Genomic DNA, 20,493 nt, shown 5'->3' on the forward strand with positions numbered 1-20,493 from the left:
CCTTTGAATAAAGGTGTCAATTTTGCGATCAAGATCCTTCGTTGTGCCCCACAGTTCGCAATTGTACAAGAAAATACTCTTTAATAAAGCCTCGAAAATCCTAAGCTTAATGTTTCGGCTTATGTTTTTGCTTTTGAAAATACTTGACGGTTTGTTGAAAGCACCGTTGGTTATACCAATTCTTCGGTTAATATCTTCTTCGGTCCCCAGTAAGCTTCCAACATATTTGCACTTCTTCTCTTGCAGGTAAACGACTAACTTACTGAACCACGTATAATGCAAGTTCATTGGTAGTTCTCTATTGACATCTCGCATCACATTTAATTCTCTGCAACTACGTCACAACGACGGAAATACAATACTACTACGTAGATGAATGAATGATAACCGTACTGGGTAGTGATTATGTATTGAACAGTTCGCGGTAGTGTGTCGTATGCAAACCCGTGACTCTGCTCGATAATCATTACAAATACAACAGAAGTAAAGTCTAAAGATCGTGAGGACCAGAAAAACCATCCTTCAGATCGAATACCTTCACTGTGCAGATACACATCACAAGTTTCCTGCTTCGTGAAGTCAGCATTCTGTATTGAACAAAAGAGGTAAATTTTCTTCAATGAAATTTGATGTTCGTTGATAAGTCCTATGTTAGGACTAACAAGTAACATATGTACGTAGGCCAAAGTATAGCTGCTAAATCCGGCACTCTAATTTATTCTTATTTTGGTGAAGCCTTCCAGTGACTGGTGACCGTATACTAATAATAATCGACAAAGCTGTATAGCTAGACCGGCCTAAGTTAAGCATGTTCTTCAATCTGGATACATTATATGTTGACGCTACTATTATTTATTAAGATATTTAGTGTATCTCAGAAGTCAGAGCAACAAAGAACTACAGTAACTTGATTTTATTGAAACATGTAGCCTATGGCCCTAGGCTACACACTTCACGGGATAGGTTAGCCGAAATGCCTATACTTGTTCCATTATGTGGCATCGCCAAATCCATACTTTTATTGACCGTAGTGTTCTTGGACAAACTAAAAATGTATAGCCTAGGCTATGTAAGATCATTTAAACTGAATTATTCCCTGTTAGGCCAATGCCAGTGTTACTTTAGGTTTCCCCTGAGCAGAGCAGTTTGATCTTGCCACATTTCTTCATTATTACTACACTAGGCCTGTCCTGTCTCTTTTCTTCTAATCTAAGGTTGGTATCCGTCACAATTCATGTATAGCCTAGGCTAATGCTATTTAAGTTAGCTTAATACCAAACACAGGTCTATAGACTTTATTGTGTATTTCAGAAAAAAAGACTTAAATCTTGAATGACAAGGTCAATCACCACATTTTGTTACAATGTCTGTATGTACTCCAGGAGATAGCTATGTGTGGATGATAAGTTGGCTTCGTCTTCTTGAAAACGTTGATATTCATCCATTGGACAGGTTACAATATTCTTTTAGATACAGCAGTAGAAAACCCTACAGATCTGAAACTTCACTTCACTTTGGAGGTTCAGTCACAACCATCAAACAAACAATGCTGTATCACCTGTATCGCAACTGTTCCTCCACAAGTGGATGAAGGCTCAGTGGACTTATAAAAACAATTTTATGAAATGATCTCTGTAGATGCAGCCAGAGTTAGATTGAACAAATTTGCTCCATCAAGTCCTGCAACTGAACAGTACCTCAACACATCTACACGCTTTGTGGACATGAACATTTTTAAGAAATGATCTCAGAACTTGCAGTCAACAGTAAATTGATCAACATATGCTATATCACCACTGCAGCTGCGACTCCACGTCAGAATGGGAGGTCTGTTCAGGGTTCTTCTGGATCTCTGTACATGTAGTCAACATGTTATCAATATACTGTACTGTAGGTTCCATGCCTTACTGTCAACGTGTCTTTACGTCTGTAAAGAGACTTTATGGGCTTAGTCATTTTTCAGAAAACTTTGATGTTATGTTGCCCAGGTTTCAAAGTGACAGCAAATTTGAACAAATTAATTCACTGTAACAGCCTCTGTGTTTTCAGAAAGGTGTTACTCTGTATGTTATTCTAATTCTATAGATGGGGTGTTAGCTTAGTGGTTAACGCCGGTGCCTTCCAGTCATAAGGTCCCCAGTTCGAGTCACTCCAAGATTAATGTATGTCGTGATTGTCGTCCAGTTACAGAGTTGTTGAAAATTGACAATTCATAATCATGGACGTTAAATATGAATGTAAGAGACTGACTTCGGTCAGCTTGCGGCTTTGATAAGCCAATGAGGCTTCTTTGCGAGTTCCTGCTTGCAGGAGGATTGAAAATACATAGCAATACATGATGAAAGACCCTACAGCACATGTTCATATTTGCTATTGTTTTAATTGATACATCGTGAGTCATTGTTTGAATTTTGAAAATACAGTATAAAGAAGAAAATATAACACATAAAGTACGATATAAAGTCACAAACTTTTGACATTTGCCTTCTTAGTTTTGGGAAGCAATTGGCTAGTAGAATTGGTATAAAATTACAGTACATTGCAAAAAAAGAAGTTACAAGAATCAGTTTAAAAATGGGTTTGAAAAAGTAGCAACAGTCCAAACATTTCTGCACAAGTACTCAATTTTAATTCGATACATGATATTTCCTGATATTTTGCTGTGCAAGGAATGCGTAGATTGTATGAACATTGAACAGTAAGTACTGTAGTTTAATCACCTATGCAACAACATATGTATGCAAAGTACAGAACAACTGTTAAGGAATCTGCTGCAGATCAATAGCCACTGTGCAAACTAAAGTAAATTTTTCCCTGCTAAACTTTTTTGTCATTATCCCACATTCAAGCATGTGACTTTGGTTCTAGTCTCACCCCAAAAATACAACTTTATATTATCTTATAAATTATACTATCTTATTTAAAATTTCACAAACAATCATCTTAAAAATGTCTAAAATGATCACCCTTCTGTCAAGTTCTGTCTGAGCTACAGTAAGGTACCTACAGAACCTTGATTTATATACATGTCCATAATAAATGGTAGTCCTCGTGTAGTGTTTAATTTCGCTGAAACCTATATGTTACTTGTCTTATAATCTCATAATAATCTTGTACCCTACTACTTGCAGGTAGCAGTCGTGGGTAGTCTGTCTTTCATCTGAGCGATATTTTTGCGGATGAATCCAAGTGGTAGCAACGCACCTCAGGTAGTGAGGACGTCAGAAGGTGAGAGAGGACAGGTTAAAGAAGAACAAGAAGAAGTCGGCACATGTGAAGATGTCGGTTCTCATCAATTGGTAGAGAACCAAAGTGAACAACCACCAGAAGCCAACCCAGCTGGTACCACCCTTAGAAAAAGAACTAACGTCAGCAAGAGGTCCTCAGAGGAGGAAGGTACCATGATCCCACTCAAGCACGATGACCTGGAGAGGTCAGTCGTCCGGAAGGACCAAGAAGTGAAGCCCGTCTCGGGGAAGCATGTCACAGAAGATGCCTCTGAGATCACCAAGATAAGTGTCATCGACGAAGATCACCCAGACAACCGCGGCGAGAAAGGAGAGGATGAAGCAGATAAACAGGGAAGTGATATCACTGCCATTAAGGTCAAAGTTATGGGAAAGCAAAGGAAAGGAAACCCTTCCAAAGCCAAGGTACATTTTATGGAGCTTGATATGAATTTTAAAAGCAACATGATACACTTTAGTGTGTATTTAAATTGTAACCTTTATTTTTATACTTTTCCTTTCTTTTTCTTTTTCTTCATTTTTTTTTTTGTTTTTTGAGGGGAGGAAAAATATAAACCCTTACAGAACTTCTTTACCTAATAGCAGCAATGTGTGATCCAAAGTTTAAATGTTTTTGCTCTCATTTTTGCTACTGTTTCTTTGTCAATAGAGATCATCCAAACTGGGTCTTTTACATTTGTTGCTAAGTTATACTCAGAGATGTATTGTACACATGATAAGTTCATACTGTGTACTTCTCTAAGACTAAATATTTAAAAAGAGCAAAAGATGGCCAAAATTAACTATTAAAGAAAGTCAGCTGTTTGCATTTGTGTTCAGATTCTCTCAACTTGTGCAACTCCCTGCGCACATACAGTGCTGTACCCATGAATTACTTAAAATGAGATTTGCCCACTGGTGTTGAGAGCATATTTTAGGGATTATTTGATTTCACAGTTCCATCTTGTTACAAACATTGTTGCATTCTACTGTTACATGCCCCCCCCCCCCCCACTTCTGTTAGTCTGTCATTGCATTGCGAAAGAAAGCTCAGTCCCTGAAGAGCTCTTTGATGTACATTTCTTTGATATCAGGTTGAAGATGATGAGGACCACGATGAAGTAGAGCCAGGCTGTGGTGGGCCCTGTGGGACTAAGTGGAAGGAACACCATTTTGAGTTTGAACTTGATGTGAGTGCCTTACAGGAGCGGGCTGCGGAACGAGCCGAGAGGCTGGCCGAGCAGGCTAAAGAGTACGCCGAGCAGGCTGGTCGATACGTCGGGAAGGTCAAGAAGGCAGCTTGGAGTGTGCTCCCTCACAACGTACTCCCCGAGTGGATGAAAGACAACGAATTCTTACAAGACTATCACCGTCCGCCCATGCCGTCTTTCAAACAGTGTTTCCGCTCGATTTTTAGAATACACACGGAGACGGGAAACATTTGGACCCACCTTCTTGGTAAGTACACAAGAGAAATTCGCAGGCCTAGGATTTGACAATTTTCAGCCACTTGCTAAGACAAGGCCAACTGTACATAAAAAAAAATCTTAAGTGGGCCAAAATGAAATTCCCACTTCGGAGTTTTCCTTGATTTGAATTTTTGCATTATGACAGTCCCAAATTGTGAGGCCTGAAATCACAGAGATTTGAGGTCTACAGCTAGCTACAGTATGGTATGATGAACAAGGGATTAGTGGAATGACCTCATTTGAATTGAGTCTCCTCTCTATGTTGGTTGTCTGAAAGTGACCACCTGATACTGGTATAATCAGATATACAGCAGTGTATTGTGCAAGTAGGTAGCATTACGTACTGTACATGGGAGATACACCTGTAACCAACAGAACTCAAAAGTGGCAAAATCTTGGCATCTTTGTCTTTTAAAGCCACATGAAAACTGAGTGACAGTCAATACTGTACTTGTATGGAAACTTGTGAACCAATAGCCTAGTATAAAGGGATTCAGAAGTACTTTAGCTTCATCAAATAAAAGCTTGTATATCATTAAAGCTCAGCACTTCCTGTATCACTCATGTGACATATGGTGCTCATTAATTTGTTAATGATTTAATTTATTAACGATCATCACATTCTATTCTGTAAGTCACTTTCTTCTATGATCTTTACATTTAACGCCTTACTTTAGTTAATGCAGTTTATGTTAGAACTACTGTACATTAAAACATTCTATATCCAATGTTATTGTACAGACTTGTGTAACAATCACTCAGAAATGTATTAAACTGGTTATAACAAACTTGGAAAACTTAGAACTGAACTCTATACATACAGTATATATTTATAGTGGATTTTGTAATGTACAGTTCTGTCGTGGGGCGTGAGGCACAATTTGCATTTTAACGAGCAACCTTTGATTCTTCGAGAGGTATCCTTGCTGTTTGTTCTTCAATTACCAACATTGATAAAAGAGCTCCTTCAAGCAAAGCTTCATCAACAGATATATAATTACCTAACTGCTGGTACAAACAACACCTGCCAGACGATGTTTAACTTGACAAAACTCATCAGTGATAATGCAACAACTCTGTAGAGATGATTAGTACAGCTAAGCAAATACTGTACATACAGAAAATCACCTACAGTACAGTGTTGCAACACAGCCTATCAGGCTATACCCTGATAGCAACAAGTAACTTGTGTACTTTACACACACACAGATAATAGTACCCGAGCAGTGTTATATGTATATATACCAGGAATACTCTGCTGTGAAAACTGTACCACTGTTATTGATATGTTTGTTGCTATCTAGATTAAATACGTTCATATTTAACAAAACTCATACGTTACATACATACAACAAATTCTGTAGCAATTTTTGCTAAGTACTGCAATTTAAAAGTGCCCAACAGATATTGCTGGTTACTGTATGTCAGGATGTCATGTACAGTTTATTGCATCTGATGTAGGATATAGTACTGTGCTGTATGGTATAACGCTGCACTGTACGGTGTAATACATTCATTGTTGCTGCTATCTCCGACCACATGGTAGCCTAACACCACACTAAGTCAATTTGAAAATATAGCCTAACCATCTGTTTATTTGCTGAAATTGTCATGCAGAACTTTTCATGCATTGAATGGCATTAAACTTGTCAATCAATGCAATGTAGCTCAAGTGCTTCTTTGCAATCGGGCATTTAATATTCTAGCCTAGTGGAATCATTTTTACCGCCTTGTGATATTTTGCATGTTTTCGAATTGTTGATAAAAGATAATACTTGTGTGTTTATCGTCACTTCGTCTCATTGAAAGTAAAGCACTTTCATGTCGGGATCACGCGGGAACGTTATCCTCAAAACGGGATTAAGTACGTGGCTTTCTTGTGTTGATATATGACGTGATATTACGGTTGTTAAAATATGATTTAACTTGTTTGTAATTGCGCTATTTTAGTATATATCGCAAGTGTTGATCAATTCGGTGGTTCTCAAACGTTTAAAAAATTGGAAGATAATTCTTAACGATTAAACTGAGTTTCGTTTGTTTAAATGTGTACATGTGTAAACGGCACAGCCCTAAACGTTAACAAGTGTTGTAAAAAGTTATAAGCTTAGTGTATCATGATGTTTGTTGTTATGTTCTCAAAAGCACTGATGGAAACTTAAAACTCTGCTTATCAGTGTAAACTTGAGATTAAAACAGGTAATTGTTTGTGCACATCTGTTTTGCTCACTTGCCAAATCCCTCTTTAAGGTTTTACTATGGATTACTAGTAAGCATGCCTTCACCAAACTGAAGACGTTGTGTATTGTGGTGAGGCTTCAGTGTAAGACAAATTATCTCAGCCTTTGTAAATATATCCAAGGTATAGGCTAGCTTTTATACAACTCTTAGAATGGCAGGGGTTATGCAAGACTGCATTTGCACGATACATCGTATTTGATCGTAATTTGCTCTCCCTGCTCTGTCATCTATGTACAGCATATACTGTATATTAGCTCAAGTGGGACTGAAGTCACAGAAAACAGTGACCCAAAAATTAATGCAAGATTATTGCAAGGGTTTCTCAAATTTCGGGTGGGAGTACAGTAGGAGTACAGTAAAGTTGGGATGGAACGAGGGGTAGTAAATAGTGCTGTGGTGGAGACTGTTACTGTACTCTACAGTGAGAACGAAAGCAAATATTGGATGTATATACAGTACATGCCTGAAATGTTGTTCAGCATGTTACACAGTGCTGCTTATCTATAGACAATACTTTACAATGTTCTCACATACATGATGTTTGTCTCTATTGTATGTGTCACGTGTTAGGTACGTTCATTCATTGTACTGGACTGTACATTCCTAGGCTTTCAGTACATGATTAATGCAAATACATTTAACTTTGGTCAATTGACTCATTTGTGAAGTAGATAACTACAGATTTTACTTTGTTCCTCACTTACCTGTCTCCTCACAACCTTCAGCACTGTCTTGCTACCATGCCTACAGTAGAATGAACTGGTAAGCTGGTAATTTGGTCAGGTTTGAAGTAGACAACTATCAGTATCATACTTGCCAATTGTTTCAAATAATAGACTAAAGTTCTGTATTTAAGCTCTTAAATTCCTCTAGCAAAGAAGTATTTAATGGGACAGTAAATTATAAAGACAAACAGTATATACTTTTGCTTTCATTGACATTGAAAGTACTGTATGGTTGGGTTAATACTGTACCTCTCTATACCATTATAAGGATCCCGGATCCCTGGATGAAAATTGTCCAAGCAATTGTTTCATAACATCCTGAATTGAATGGAAGCTTAGGAAATAAAGTGCTGACCTACATATATTCTGCTGAAATAGGTGAACCCCCAAAATGTTTTACCTAGAATCATTAGAGAGCTGTGCAATTTTTTTGAAAATACCTGTAGTCAGGTCGGAATACAGATTTACTGTAGGCCTATTTTATTTGGTACAGTACATGAGCCTAATGAACGGTACACAATACAAATCAAATGCAATGCAATCATAGCTCCGATTGAGTTTGGTTATAAATATACTAGAAACTTTGGGAAACCTCTGGTAATTTCCAAATCTCTGGTAGGAAGCTTCTGGATAAAAATTGTACTCAGCATCCTTCAGTTTCCCTTCCACCAAAACTTCACTCTCCTCCCAACCATCAATCCAGAGAAGTAATATTAATGAAATAAATTCAGTATTGATTTATTTATAATTTAATTCACTTTTAAAGTATACACACGGTACTATGTTCTACTGTACTTATCCTTGTGAAAATTATAAGTAACGGTAGAAGTACTTCTACCCCGCCCACCCCCCCCACTGCTCTTCCCCCTTGACCCACTTTGTACTATAGATTGCCATAACTCTAATATTCTGTATCCATTTGCTTTCTGTGTTTATTGTCTATTTAATGTGTCATACTATAGTTAGAAGCAGCTTTTCATATGATTTTGGTTAAGAAACTTTCATGTTATATATATGCTGTATACAGTGTAGTATTGAACACGGAAATCCCATAGCAGTTCCTCATATTAGTATGACAAATCAAGTGTCATTTAAAATGGCTGTAGCGAAACATTTGAAAACTATCCGATCTGCTCTTGGCATTTCAATAACAGTATTATTACCATGTGTACAGTACAGTATAAGAGAATATATTTTAGCAGTTGATTACAATGCACGTTACTAATAAGCTCATGTGCTAAGAGAATCTAGGCTAAGTACTGCACTTTGCATATACAGTAGATCGGAATAAAAAAGAAGTGATGGGCGTTGATCCAGGGGAGGAGTAGAGGGGGGGCTGCGAGGGGAGAATAGTGCTATAATGTTACCAGTTAATAGGCTACAGTGGGTAGATGGGAAGCATTTAGTAGAGTTGAGATTGAGACAGTCTGACAGATAAGTTTTGTTGAGTACTTGTACATATATACCCACACCAGGAAGATTTAGTGGGGTGTATTGGCAAAGTACAAACATACATAAAGAATTACATTATGTGGGTAATGTAATTTCAATCACTGTCAAATGTACCTACCCTGCCTCTCTTCCCCTTTCCCCATCCTTAACATTTATCTACTGTACCAAGATGCATACTGTACAAGCAATACTGTACTTGCCAGGTTTGGTCAACTTTCCTGAAACGGTTGATCAAATTGTAGTTATATATCGATTTACAATTTAAGTAATAGACTGCTGCATTGGTCCTAAATTTCAAATTGTTGAACCCTATTGTTTTTTCATTTTCTTTGTTTTCATCCATAGGGTTTGTCCTCTTCATCGTCTTGATGGTTTACTTCTTGGTCACATCGATCCTGGGTCAGGCTCCTTGGCAGAAGATTGCAGTGTACATGGCATTCTTTCTGGGGGCCATCACTTGCCTGTTCTGTTCCTTCTTTTTCCATACCTGTGCTTGCCATTCTGTGAAGGTGGCCAACGTCTGTAGCAAGTAAGTATATGTATACTGTATATACAGTAGATCCTGCATTACCGTGCACATTTAAAGTCTAATGTGTAATTTTAGTATCAATTGTAGTTGGAAATGGTTCAGTGCTCTTACAATGAGCCAATCTATCCTAAGAGGCCAAGTACCATATAAAACTTAGTTAAAAATTGTTAGCTTTTGAAAGGAATTTTTATTTTCCTCTTTCGTATTATTCAAAGAACGTCTGTAGCAAGTAAGTATGTATACTGTACAGTAGATCCTGCATTACCGTGCACATTTAAAGTCTAATGTGTAATTTTAGTAGCTATCTAGTTGGAAATCATGGTTCAGTGCCCTTACAATGAGCCAATTTATCCTAAGTGGCCAAGTACCATATAAAACTTAGTTAAAAATTGTTAGCTTTTGAAAGGAATTTTTGTTTTCCTCTTTCGTATTATTATTCAAAGAACTCGAGAGTAATTTATTACCGGCGATTGAATACTGTGGTGCATTCGGCTGTACCTTCTGATTGTTATCAATCATGCAGACATCTTTCCAGACAACTTACAACTTTATTTTCAAATAGCGGTGCCTTTGATTAACCTTCATGCAAAAGGACAATACATTACTTTAGTCTCCATGTTTCTATCAAGTTGGTATTCTTGTATAATTTAATGCATCGCATTAAATCTCCAATATTTACATCATTGGTGAAAATATGCATTAAATAATGTACAGTAGGCTTACAGTACTGTAGGAGTCCTTGAACAGTATGTTACCATGTATCATTAGTGTACACGTGCGTACCATTCTTCTTGTTGTGAACAGCTGGTTATGCTAGACATAGGACGTAACATGACATCCCTCCATTGATTAATAGAGCACAGAATTTACAGACTAAACTGTTTTCTTACTCTGTGGCATTAGTGTCACATGTATATTAGCGTGTACACAATGAGGCATTGTGTAACGTATTATTAAGAGGATGCTGGTATCCATGCCGCGTGTTCAACGATTTCCTGTCCAGAGGGCGAACACTGAAATGTCAGGGTATAAAGTAAAGTGTTAGATACAACAGAAGTATAAATTTTTTCACTAATTAAATTAAATTTTTACCGCCTTAATACAGATATAGCATACAGTATGAGTTGTTGTACAATTGCAGTGGCAGTGTTCCCCAAACATTAACGCCTTTTTACCTTGGTGATCTTCCAAAAGGACTGACCCACAACCGACCAAATTCCCTACCCATCAGAATCACATTAATCTTTGATAATTAACCTTCCCCCCCCCCCAAAAAAAAAATAAAGAAGCAACTTGGATCCATTCCAAGTTTCAACCTCCCCTGCAAAACAGGAATTAAAACTTGCCTGGGTATGAAGTTAAACTGTATAAGATAAAAGACTGCATTGTGATGAATCAACTAATACAGATGTGTGAAACTATTCTAAAATAAATTCTATAAGAAGTATTGTTGTAGAATTTTGCCTATATATAAATAGGGGGAAACAAATTCCCTTTTACAGATCAGAAAGAAACGTTAAATGACCTTGCACAGTAAATCAAGGTGACGTTAATTTACAAAAATAAAATTGTTTGTTCTTCAACTACAGTATAGACCTTTTCTGTATCCTGTTTTGCACCCAAGTTTGTATGACTTCCGTTACGCTAGAGTGTGTTTGTATTTAAAGCACCCCCATATACAGTATAGGTATCATGGAGTTAAGGGTATAGTGTTAAGTGTTATATCATGGCACTATTTATAACACATTGCATTTTGCGTTGATGCATAATTTTGCATATATCTCTCTAAGTCTAAACCAAGTCATGGAAGAGTCATACATTGGATTATAACCCAATTAAGAGATTGTGAGGGCCACCTTACCACAAGTCATAGTTAGATCATGAGTACCTCTTATTACCCTGAACATACAGTATATGCAATTACAGTAGTCCAAGACAGAAGTATTATGTGTGTCCCTCATATTTGATGAAATGCTTAAAATAGATTTATCTCCAAACCTTTGAAGTCTATGCCGAGATATAGTCTTCTTCACTTCCTCCGTCTACTGTACCTGTCTCATCACAACTCATCACATGCTACTGAACAGTACAATCCCTTTGAAAGTGCTTTCGAAAATCCCTCTTATAGGTCATTTGTGAACATCCTTAACTACTGTTATCGAGATCCCTAGTGAAAACGGAGCTCGTAAGACACACGTTTTCCTTCGGAATGGTAAATCCGGAAGGAAGAGAGAGTGCGCAGTGACCTGTGGAAGAGGTCACCGGGGGCGCAGTGCTAAAATTATACCAGTGGTGTCTAGGTAGACTAGGAAATGTGCGTTAGTGTTGTAGGAGACAGGTAAGTATCGTCGTTCGTAAATACCCAAACCAGTGAGTTTTGGGGTACCTGTCTCATCACAACTCATCACATGCTACTGAACAGTACAATCGCTTTGAAAGTGCTTTTGAAAATCCCTCTTATAGGTCATTTGTGAACATCCTTAACTACTGTTATCGAGATCTCTATATCTGGTTAGATTGAGGGCAACATAACACTTTATACCATTGCATTGAATCAATGAGGCTTAGCAATTGGGAGGGTTCCGAGTTCAAAACCCGGCCGGGTCATAGTAAGGTGGGTTTTTCATCCAAGAGCAGTCTACGGTTTTCCCATCTGAAATGAATTTCTAAATTCCAAATTTGAGTGAAACTGTTGAGTTGGAAGCCACCCAACTTGTAACTTGTAATCCATAAGCCCTTGCCAGTTTCTCCCACATTTGTGGTCGCTTAAGCGTCGTAGATTATTATTATTATTACTGTACAAGACATGGTGATTGAACTGCAAACAAAAATATAGTATCCCAGGGAACTCAAGTATTAGGAAAACTATACATTACTACAGGTATAGGCTACAGTACAGTAATGCGATATATACATTTCAACAGGTATAGGCTACAGTACAGAAATGAGATCTTTATGGCTATAAAATGAACGTTATGTAAATGTCTGCTACAGATGAAACATAATACTGTACATAAAACCTGAGATTACAATATTAAATGATATAGCAAGACTTGTATAAACAACAAAGAAGTCATCAAAACTTAAACACACAGCGTTTCGCAGACGTATGTGTAGATATCGCCTGTACGTACACATTGCCTATAATGTGGGGAAAAAAGGGAGGGCCATTGGAAGGTTTTTAAAATGGCGTATTTGGGGGAGGGTGTGGTGGTGTCCTCAAGTGGCCCTCTTTCTCACTCCCTCTTTCCTAATATTTCACTTTATTCCTCTTCCCAGTTCTCATGTAGTACCCATTTATCCTCTCCTCACTCCCCTTTGTACCATTCTGTTATGTTCAGAACTTGGCTTTTTGGCTTTTACATAGGCTTTCAGATCAATATTACGGTTTGCTTACGTAAACCAAGCCCGCTTCTTCATTTCTGTTTTCCCTCCATCTTTTTTTAACCTGTTCAAAGAAACTTGAGAATTGATATCCTGTGTGAGCATTGCCAAATATCTCAAATTGCTAAACAAACATATAATCTGCTCTCCAGATCATGAAACAAGATCATCATTTGTTTTCTCTTCTGTTACTTTATAGATTGGATTATTCGGGAATAACGTTCCTCATCGTTGGATCGTTCGTGCCTTGGCTTTACTTTGGCTTTTACTGCGAAGATGTTGCAAGAGCTGTGTATTCAACCTTCATCGTTGTCCTTGGCATAGTCTGCCTAATAGTAGCAATGAAAGATACTTTCGGCAGCCCAAAATATCGACCATTCAGAGCCGGTAAGTCCTCCTTGAAACGCAATACTGGCAAAGAATACACCAGTTACTGTTCACTAGTACAATGCTCAAGTTGCAGACGATGTTGACCCAGTTGAAATTTAGAGTGCTTACTACCTTCAATGCATTTTGTCAAACCATGCCCTTCTGTTCCCTTCTCTCCCGTTCTGTTCCCTTCTCTCCACTGCTCTGTCCTCTCTCTCCCTCTTTCCCCTTCTCTGCCCCTCTTTCCCCTTCTTTTCACTTCATCCCCTCCCCTCCCCCCTTCCTCCTTTCTCTCCCTTATTTCCCCTTCTCTGCCCCTCTCTCCCCTTCTTTTCACTTCATCCTTTTCACACCCCCTTCCTCCTTTCTCCCCATTCTTTCCCCCTGGCCTTCCAACATTTTACCCTTCTCTCCCCTCCCACCTTTCTCCTCAGCCTCTCCCCTGTCATTCTTGTCATACCTTCTCCATTGTATTTTAACTACAGCATTGTTTGTATCTCTGGGGTTGAGTGCGGTCATACCAGCCATTCATTACATGATTAAGAATAGTTTGGTACACGCGATAGAAGCTGGTGCTATTGGATGGATGATATTGATGGGTGTTCTATACATCGGTGGAGCAACTCTCTATGCACTGAGGATACCAGAGCGTTTCTTCCCTGGGAAGTGCGATGTTTGGGTAAGTTGAACATCTCCAAGAAAACCCCAACTGTTTACGTAAAACACTGTTGAAATGGATCTGAATGAGAGAACGTCCCAGAGCTGTATTTGCAGCTGTATTTGAGACAAAAATGTTGGATGCCTCGTCACAACCCGCTGGTTACAAAATAAAAATTTCACAAGAATATATCAATAAGTTAGGCGTGCTTGTTTCCTTATTTGTGCACTAGCGTTTGCTACTTTTGAGCTCTGTAGGTCAAATCTTCACTTATTCTTGATGACGTTGCTACTCTTTCAAGTCAATTCAATTCAGTTGAAAAGAACACCATGAAACTTTACTTTGTAAATGATTAATAACTAATTAAAAGAAAAGACTTAACCGGAAAATAATTGCAAAGTTATTTCAACTTTTTTCTCTCCCTCTCTCTCTCTCTTGTGTCTTTTATATTTAGTTTCAAAGTCACCAATTTTTTCACGTGTTAGTGGTGGCAGCGGCCATGGTTCATTTTCATGGACTGAATACGATGGCCGCGTACCGGCAGGAAGTGGGAGAGTGCAGTATACAGGAAGAAATCACTACAGCCGATACAACCACCCTAGCTTTCTCATATTGAGGACATTTTTTTAAATGATTGCTCGTCAAAATAAGATCCGGGTGGAAATTGCTGACGGGGAGGAGACTCAGGGCAATACAGACTCTTCATCCTCTACGGAATGATTTGGTCGACTCAGAAGAAATGTTAGAATCTTTGGACAATTCAACTTTCTCTGCAAATTTGCTGAAAAATGAAATTTTGAGCCGATTCATGGAATAAAGTAAGAAAAATATGAGAAACAAAGTTACAAGCCTTTTGTTTAGTTCCTCGAAGATAAGCTAATAAATTATGCACATTCATTTAATAAATTGGGGGCTTTTGGTTGGTGGATTCTTTTCCATGAATTTTATCAAACAGATAAATGTTGTGGGAAATATGACATTACCACATGCGCAGGGTTATTAACTAGTTAGATTTTTCAGAAAAGTGCTTTAGAAAACACAAGTTAATGTGCTAAAAACAACTAGTTGGACCCGAAAAACTCTGAAAATATGTTTCAAAAGATCTAATCCTTTAATAATAATAATAGTCATAATGAAAGCAATGTTACATTTACTACTAGTCATCAGCACACAGTATCAGTGTGAATTGCAGTCTGAAACTGCAGCTTTGTCAAGTTACGTGGAACTAGATAGGACCGATATCATGGCGCCGTCTTTAAATTTTGGGCGTGGCGGTAGATACCCATTGAATTTACATCTTTGCATTAAGGTATATCCAATTGAATGCATTAAGGTTCATCCAATTGAATGCATTAAGGTCCATCCACTTGAATGCATTAAGGTTCATCCAATTGAATCCATTAAGGTTGGTATAATTGAATGCATTAAGGTTCGTCTAATTGAATGCATTAAGGTTCGTCTAATTGAATGCATTAAGGTTCGTCTAATTGAATGCATTAAGGTTCGTCTAATTGAATGCATTAAGGTTGGTTTAATTGAATGCATTAAGGTTCGTCCAATTGAATGCATTAAGGTTCATCCAATTGAATGCATTAAGGTTCATCCACTTGAATGCATTAAGGTTCATCCAATTGAATGCAATATGGTTCGTCTAATTGAATGCATTAAGGTTGGTTTAATTGAATGCATTAAGGTTGGTATAATTGAATGCATTAAGGTTGGTATAATTGAATGCATTAAGGTTCGTCCAATTGAATGCATTAAGGTTCGTCCAATTGAATGCATTAAGGTTCATCCAATTGAATGCATTAAGGTTCATCCACTTGAATGCATTAAGGTTCGTCCAATTGAATGCAATATGGTTCGTCTAATTGAATGCATTAAGGTTGGTTTAATTGAATGCATTAAGGTTGGTATAATTGAATGCATTAAGGTTGGTATAATTGAATGCATTAAGGTTCGTCCAATTGAATGCTTTAAGGTTCATCCAATTGAATGCTTTAAGGTTCATCCAATCGAAAGCATGAAGGTTCATCCAATTGAATGCTGTCTTCGGACAAAATCTTATCACATTTGTCTTTGAAGTAAGAAAAAAGATGATTTTTGTACAATTTAAATTTTGAAAAAATAAATCAATGGGTTATATAGGATAATTTCCCCCTCTTATATGGTAATAATCACTGCATCTTTTGGTTATTAGGGTCCATTGTTTTTCATCTTTTTCTATGGTTTGTTCATCTTATGGACTGGTGAGAAAAGCAAGATAAAAAAATATTTAAAAAAAAAAAAAAAACGGAATTAGTAGTTTACAAATGATTTCATTCAGGAAAAGAGAGAGATGTATATTATTTCTTTTGTGTTTAGTATTAAATCCTAGTGCCTAGAATATTTAGTTACTCATTGAAGAAATAAAATGTATGTTCAGCTGTTAGTAGATTGGGCCAGTGACTTATCTTCTCATGATTTATAACAGAACGGGAATATTTGAGCATGATACAAATGGGTGAATGAATCTATTGTTAGAATTGGATTAGCCGATGGTTGCTTTAAGTGAGTTGAATTGTTGAAGGAGAAGAAAAAAAAGGGTTATTGTTAAATTCACATTTTGATCAAAGGTGCCATTTAGCAGTACTGTATGGTAACCAAAGTTATATTGTACAGTGTATTGTTAAAGAAGATAGAACAAACAGAAAAAATGTAACCAAAAAATTAATAACTTTCCTTTACAATTCATTATATTAAAAAAAATTTACTATTATTATTATTATTAATATTATTATGATTTTTAATTATATTATCATTTCAGTTCACGTAAGAATTGAATGAAAGGGTTCATGTTGTTATAATGTGGTGTTTTAATAATAAGAATTCAGTCAGTTATGTGCACCACAGGTTATTGCATCCATTCCTACCGTGGATGGCCACTCATACAGCCATTTTACGACTCACTGCTACCAGGCTCAACCATCGTAGTCGGGCAGTGTGTGTGTGTGTGTGCTTGAGACTACGACTGATGAAGAAGTTTTGCCAGTTTTTAAGTCCTCTCTACCTTCGGTGGAGGAAAATGGATCGACAAGCAGCAGTTTTCCCGACTGACAGTCGTCAGTGTGCGACTCTTCACGACTGCAACTGCTTACATTCAACAAATGGAACTAATCACAGGAAACTAATTTTGCATGTGAAGGAGGCGAGCCCTGGTCTTGAACAGATGAGAGTTGTAAGAATTATGGTTCTCGAAGACCACGGTAAACCATGCGGTCAAGTTCAGTCGGACTGCGTTCAGTCCAAGCAGTGGGTGACCGGCTTGAAGAGCTTGACCTGTTAAGGATGATTCATTACATGAATACCTCTAACATTGAACAATGTTTGTTGGGCATTAGTAAACAATACTAATTAATGCTTCTTCAACCTTGCGGATGTGGTGAAAATAATGTGTGTGAAAATTTGTTTATCCGAATTTTGAAATCTGTGGTAACCGTTGGTTTCATTTCAGCGGTAGAGAATCGAATACTTTGTCTTATCACGATGACGGACTGGGATTGGTTACATCATACCATACTTCTGTTTCACTCACATCTCGTTAATGAGCTGGTTAATAATCGGCCTGGAAGGCGGTTATTTTACAATTACTAGCAGGCAACCATGAGCGAGGATGAATATGAATTATCATTCATATAGATCTCATGTCGGTTTGCTATCAAATTGACAGTTTTTAGCCCATTTGGGAATTTTTTTTTTTTACAATTAAGACCATTTCAGATGGGAAACCATGGATTTCTCCTTGATGAAAACCTCACCTTTACTTTATTCAGCCAGGGATCAAACCGGCAACATTCCAGCTGCTTGGTTTCATAGCTTACAACAACACCTCATTGTCTGTTCGATCATTAGCACAGGTCCACATCCGGTCACTTTATGGTAGCTAAAACAACTTCACTTTGACGATCACGTTTTTTCACCCCATTTTCTCGTTTGTAACGAGACACAAAGATTATTGGAAATTGAGTTTGTTAAATTATCTGCGAATGATATATTCTAGTTTTTCTTGAAGTACAAACTGGCATCTAAATTCTGTCAATATTCTTGTTTTAAATGGGATATATAACCTGAGAAAGATCTGAGATTCCCTCAGCTTATATAATGAGACTAACGACGTAGGTGAGATTCAGTACTGGGCTTGTGGTGTTTTTTTCTTATTCTTTAATGGGTATAGCTTGACTCTTCATCTTTTACTCAGAATGTCCTTACTTTTCTCTCGAATTTTGTACAAAAAAATTGTACAGCTCTAAGAAACTATAACAACTAATTCATACTATGTAAAGGGTTTATTCGATAATATGTTGTCACATTTTTAACTTTAAAGATTGTGTTAAATAATAAGAATAATAATAATAGTGTACATGTATGGCAATTTCTTACTGCAGTTAGAGTGAAAAGTTTGAGACTTGTGTGCTTTGAAATGAGGTAAACCGTCTGATGCATCATGGTATCCATGGCAACCATCTTTTCTGAAGATTTTTTACTTTACCATGAATGGAATTAAGACAGGTTTCGGGCATTCATGGAAAAGCTCATACATTAAAAGTCTTTTTGTCAGACGACTTAAGAAATTTTCTGTATTTCAATAACAGAGTTACAATGACCCCCCACGGTTCAAGTATCTTATCCAGTGAAAATCTCGACTCAATATATAATTGTATCTTAAGCAAGTCAGCACATAACTTTGGGAAGTACCTTTAGTTTTACCATTTTTACAAAAAATGTAACCTGTAGAAAAATTGATATCCTCATAAAAAAATTGACAAGTCTGCCTACAGAAACTCATGTCAAGTGATACATGAGTTAGCTTTTATGTTGTCATGTGGTATGTTATATAGTGCTCAAAGTTAGTTTTCATACTAATCCCCCTCCCCCCAACCCCCTTACTCCTTCTTCCTTCCCTCCTTTCCTTCCCTCCTTTCCTTCCCTCCCTCCCTGTTTTTGTTTCAAGTGAAAATCATGTTTTCATACAGCTTTGCATCGGCTTTCATTCATGTCCTATGGATTCAGCATTCAGTGTTAGACTTGAGAATTGTCAATCTCAAATCGTAACCTTTTTTTCTTTGGGTTCATACGCAGTGTCCATTATTGTCTACAGAGTTAATTTGGGAAGATTGATGTACTCACCCAGCTCTTCCTTGTGAAAGGAAGAAGCCTGTCTCTAGTTTGGTTCCTGTTTTGTTGGTTCAGTTGGGGTCTTCAACTTGACTATGTGGCGTTTAAAATTTAGGGATGGCACTAGATAACGGGAGTGGCTTGCACTGATCGACATCATCGACCCCTTTGGTTATGCACAGCGCAGCTGAAGAGATGCCTCATCTAGGTGAAAATGTTAAAATGTAATATTTCCTTTGTGAAAGTAAATTCACCCTTGCACCACCCCTCCTTATCCAAATGTAATCAAAAGTGGGATTCTCTGTTAAAATATACTAACTCCCACTTTATGACAGTTGTACACACCCCCACCCCTCCTTGGTCAAAGGTATTGGTAGCACCATTTTCTACATCAATGTAATCAAAAAATGGGATTCTATGTTAATATATACACTAACTCTAAGGTCAGCTCTCGCACACCAATACAAGTGATCACTATTCCTATTGAAAGATGCACATCTATAGGAGCTGACATGGTACTTTGATTTGCTGCAAATTTAATCTCTTTTCTGTTCTTTTCTGTTTTCTTGCCATAACCTAATAGACAGGAAATGAAATATCAAACGTTTGTTATGAGTTAAGAAATAGGTTATCGGTAGATTTTAATTGTATAATTTTTCATGCTTTACTTTTTAAGTTTTTGATTTTTGTTGGTGGTAAATATTTTGTTTTTGTCATTACTGTGTCGTGCTTAAAAAATTTATTCTTTTGATTCTGTCTTACACTGTTATTACTTCATGCCCTTCAGCTTTTCTTGCAAGTTGAACCACTTGGGGGGTTGGGGGGGGAAGAGATTGCAGGAGGGAGGGAGGTGTTACTGAATTTGTCGTATCTTCCTTGCAGAGTTAATTTACAACCTCCTGTTTATATTCGCCGTCTGCTTATTCTTTCCTTACAATTAGCTCACAGTTAGACCTAAGGGTCAAAGGTTACTTGAGTAAGTGATCCCATGATGTACGTTCAGATATAATGTCCTTATGTTATAATCATATTATCAGGGTAGGGGAAGTGGGGGGTTGAGCAACAGTTAACATTGTGGGGTTTTTTTTTTTTTCATTTTACATATAAATTATCTGTTAGACCTGAGGGTCATAGTTGACTGAAGTATGTGATCCATGATGTGCAGGGTAGGAAAGGGGGTGGGGGAGGGGGTTATGGTGGGAGTGGTGAGTGACCGGTTTACACTGGTGTGTTGGAATAATCATAATAGTACACATTAATCTAATGCTTCATGATTTTGCTCTTG

General features: G+C 37.4%; 1 protein-coding gene across 12 annotated transcripts; it reads left to right on the plus strand.

Moving 5' to 3' along the window:
• Positions 1-411: 411 nt before the first annotated feature.
• LOC139978811 (adiponectin receptor protein 1-like) lies at positions 412-18,840 on the plus strand. 12 transcript variants are annotated; one of them, XR_011797021.1, is made up of 9 exons: positions 412-605; positions 3,132-3,653; positions 4,322-4,685; positions 9,460-9,643; positions 13,227-13,414; positions 13,882-14,075; positions 14,509-15,411; positions 15,508-15,579; positions 15,628-18,840. XR_011797021.1 is itself a non-coding variant. In XM_071989319.1 (7 exons), the coding sequence occupies exons 2-7, from the start codon at positions 3,180-3,182 to the stop codon at positions 14,668-14,670; spliced, it is 1,566 nt and encodes a 521-aa protein (XP_071845420.1). In that variant the 5' UTR covers positions 412-605; positions 3,132-3,179; the 3' UTR covers positions 14,671-18,840. The 12 variants fall into 12 exon arrangements, 1 of the variants encoding a protein (XP_071845420.1); XR_011797024.1 differs by lacking the exon at positions 15,508-15,579 and having other exon boundaries at positions 14,509-15,387; positions 15,628-15,675; positions 15,796-18,840; XR_011797014.1 differs by having other exon boundaries at positions 14,509-15,723; positions 15,796-18,840.
• Positions 18,841-20,493: the final 1,653 nt, after the last annotated feature.

This window comes from Apostichopus japonicus, chromosome 13 (genome assembly GCF_037975245.1).
Source record: "Apostichopus japonicus isolate 1M-3 chromosome 13, ASM3797524v1, whole genome shotgun sequence".
NCBI classification, from domain to species: Eukaryota; Metazoa; Echinodermata; class Holothuroidea; order Aspidochirotida; family Stichopodidae; genus Apostichopus; species Apostichopus japonicus.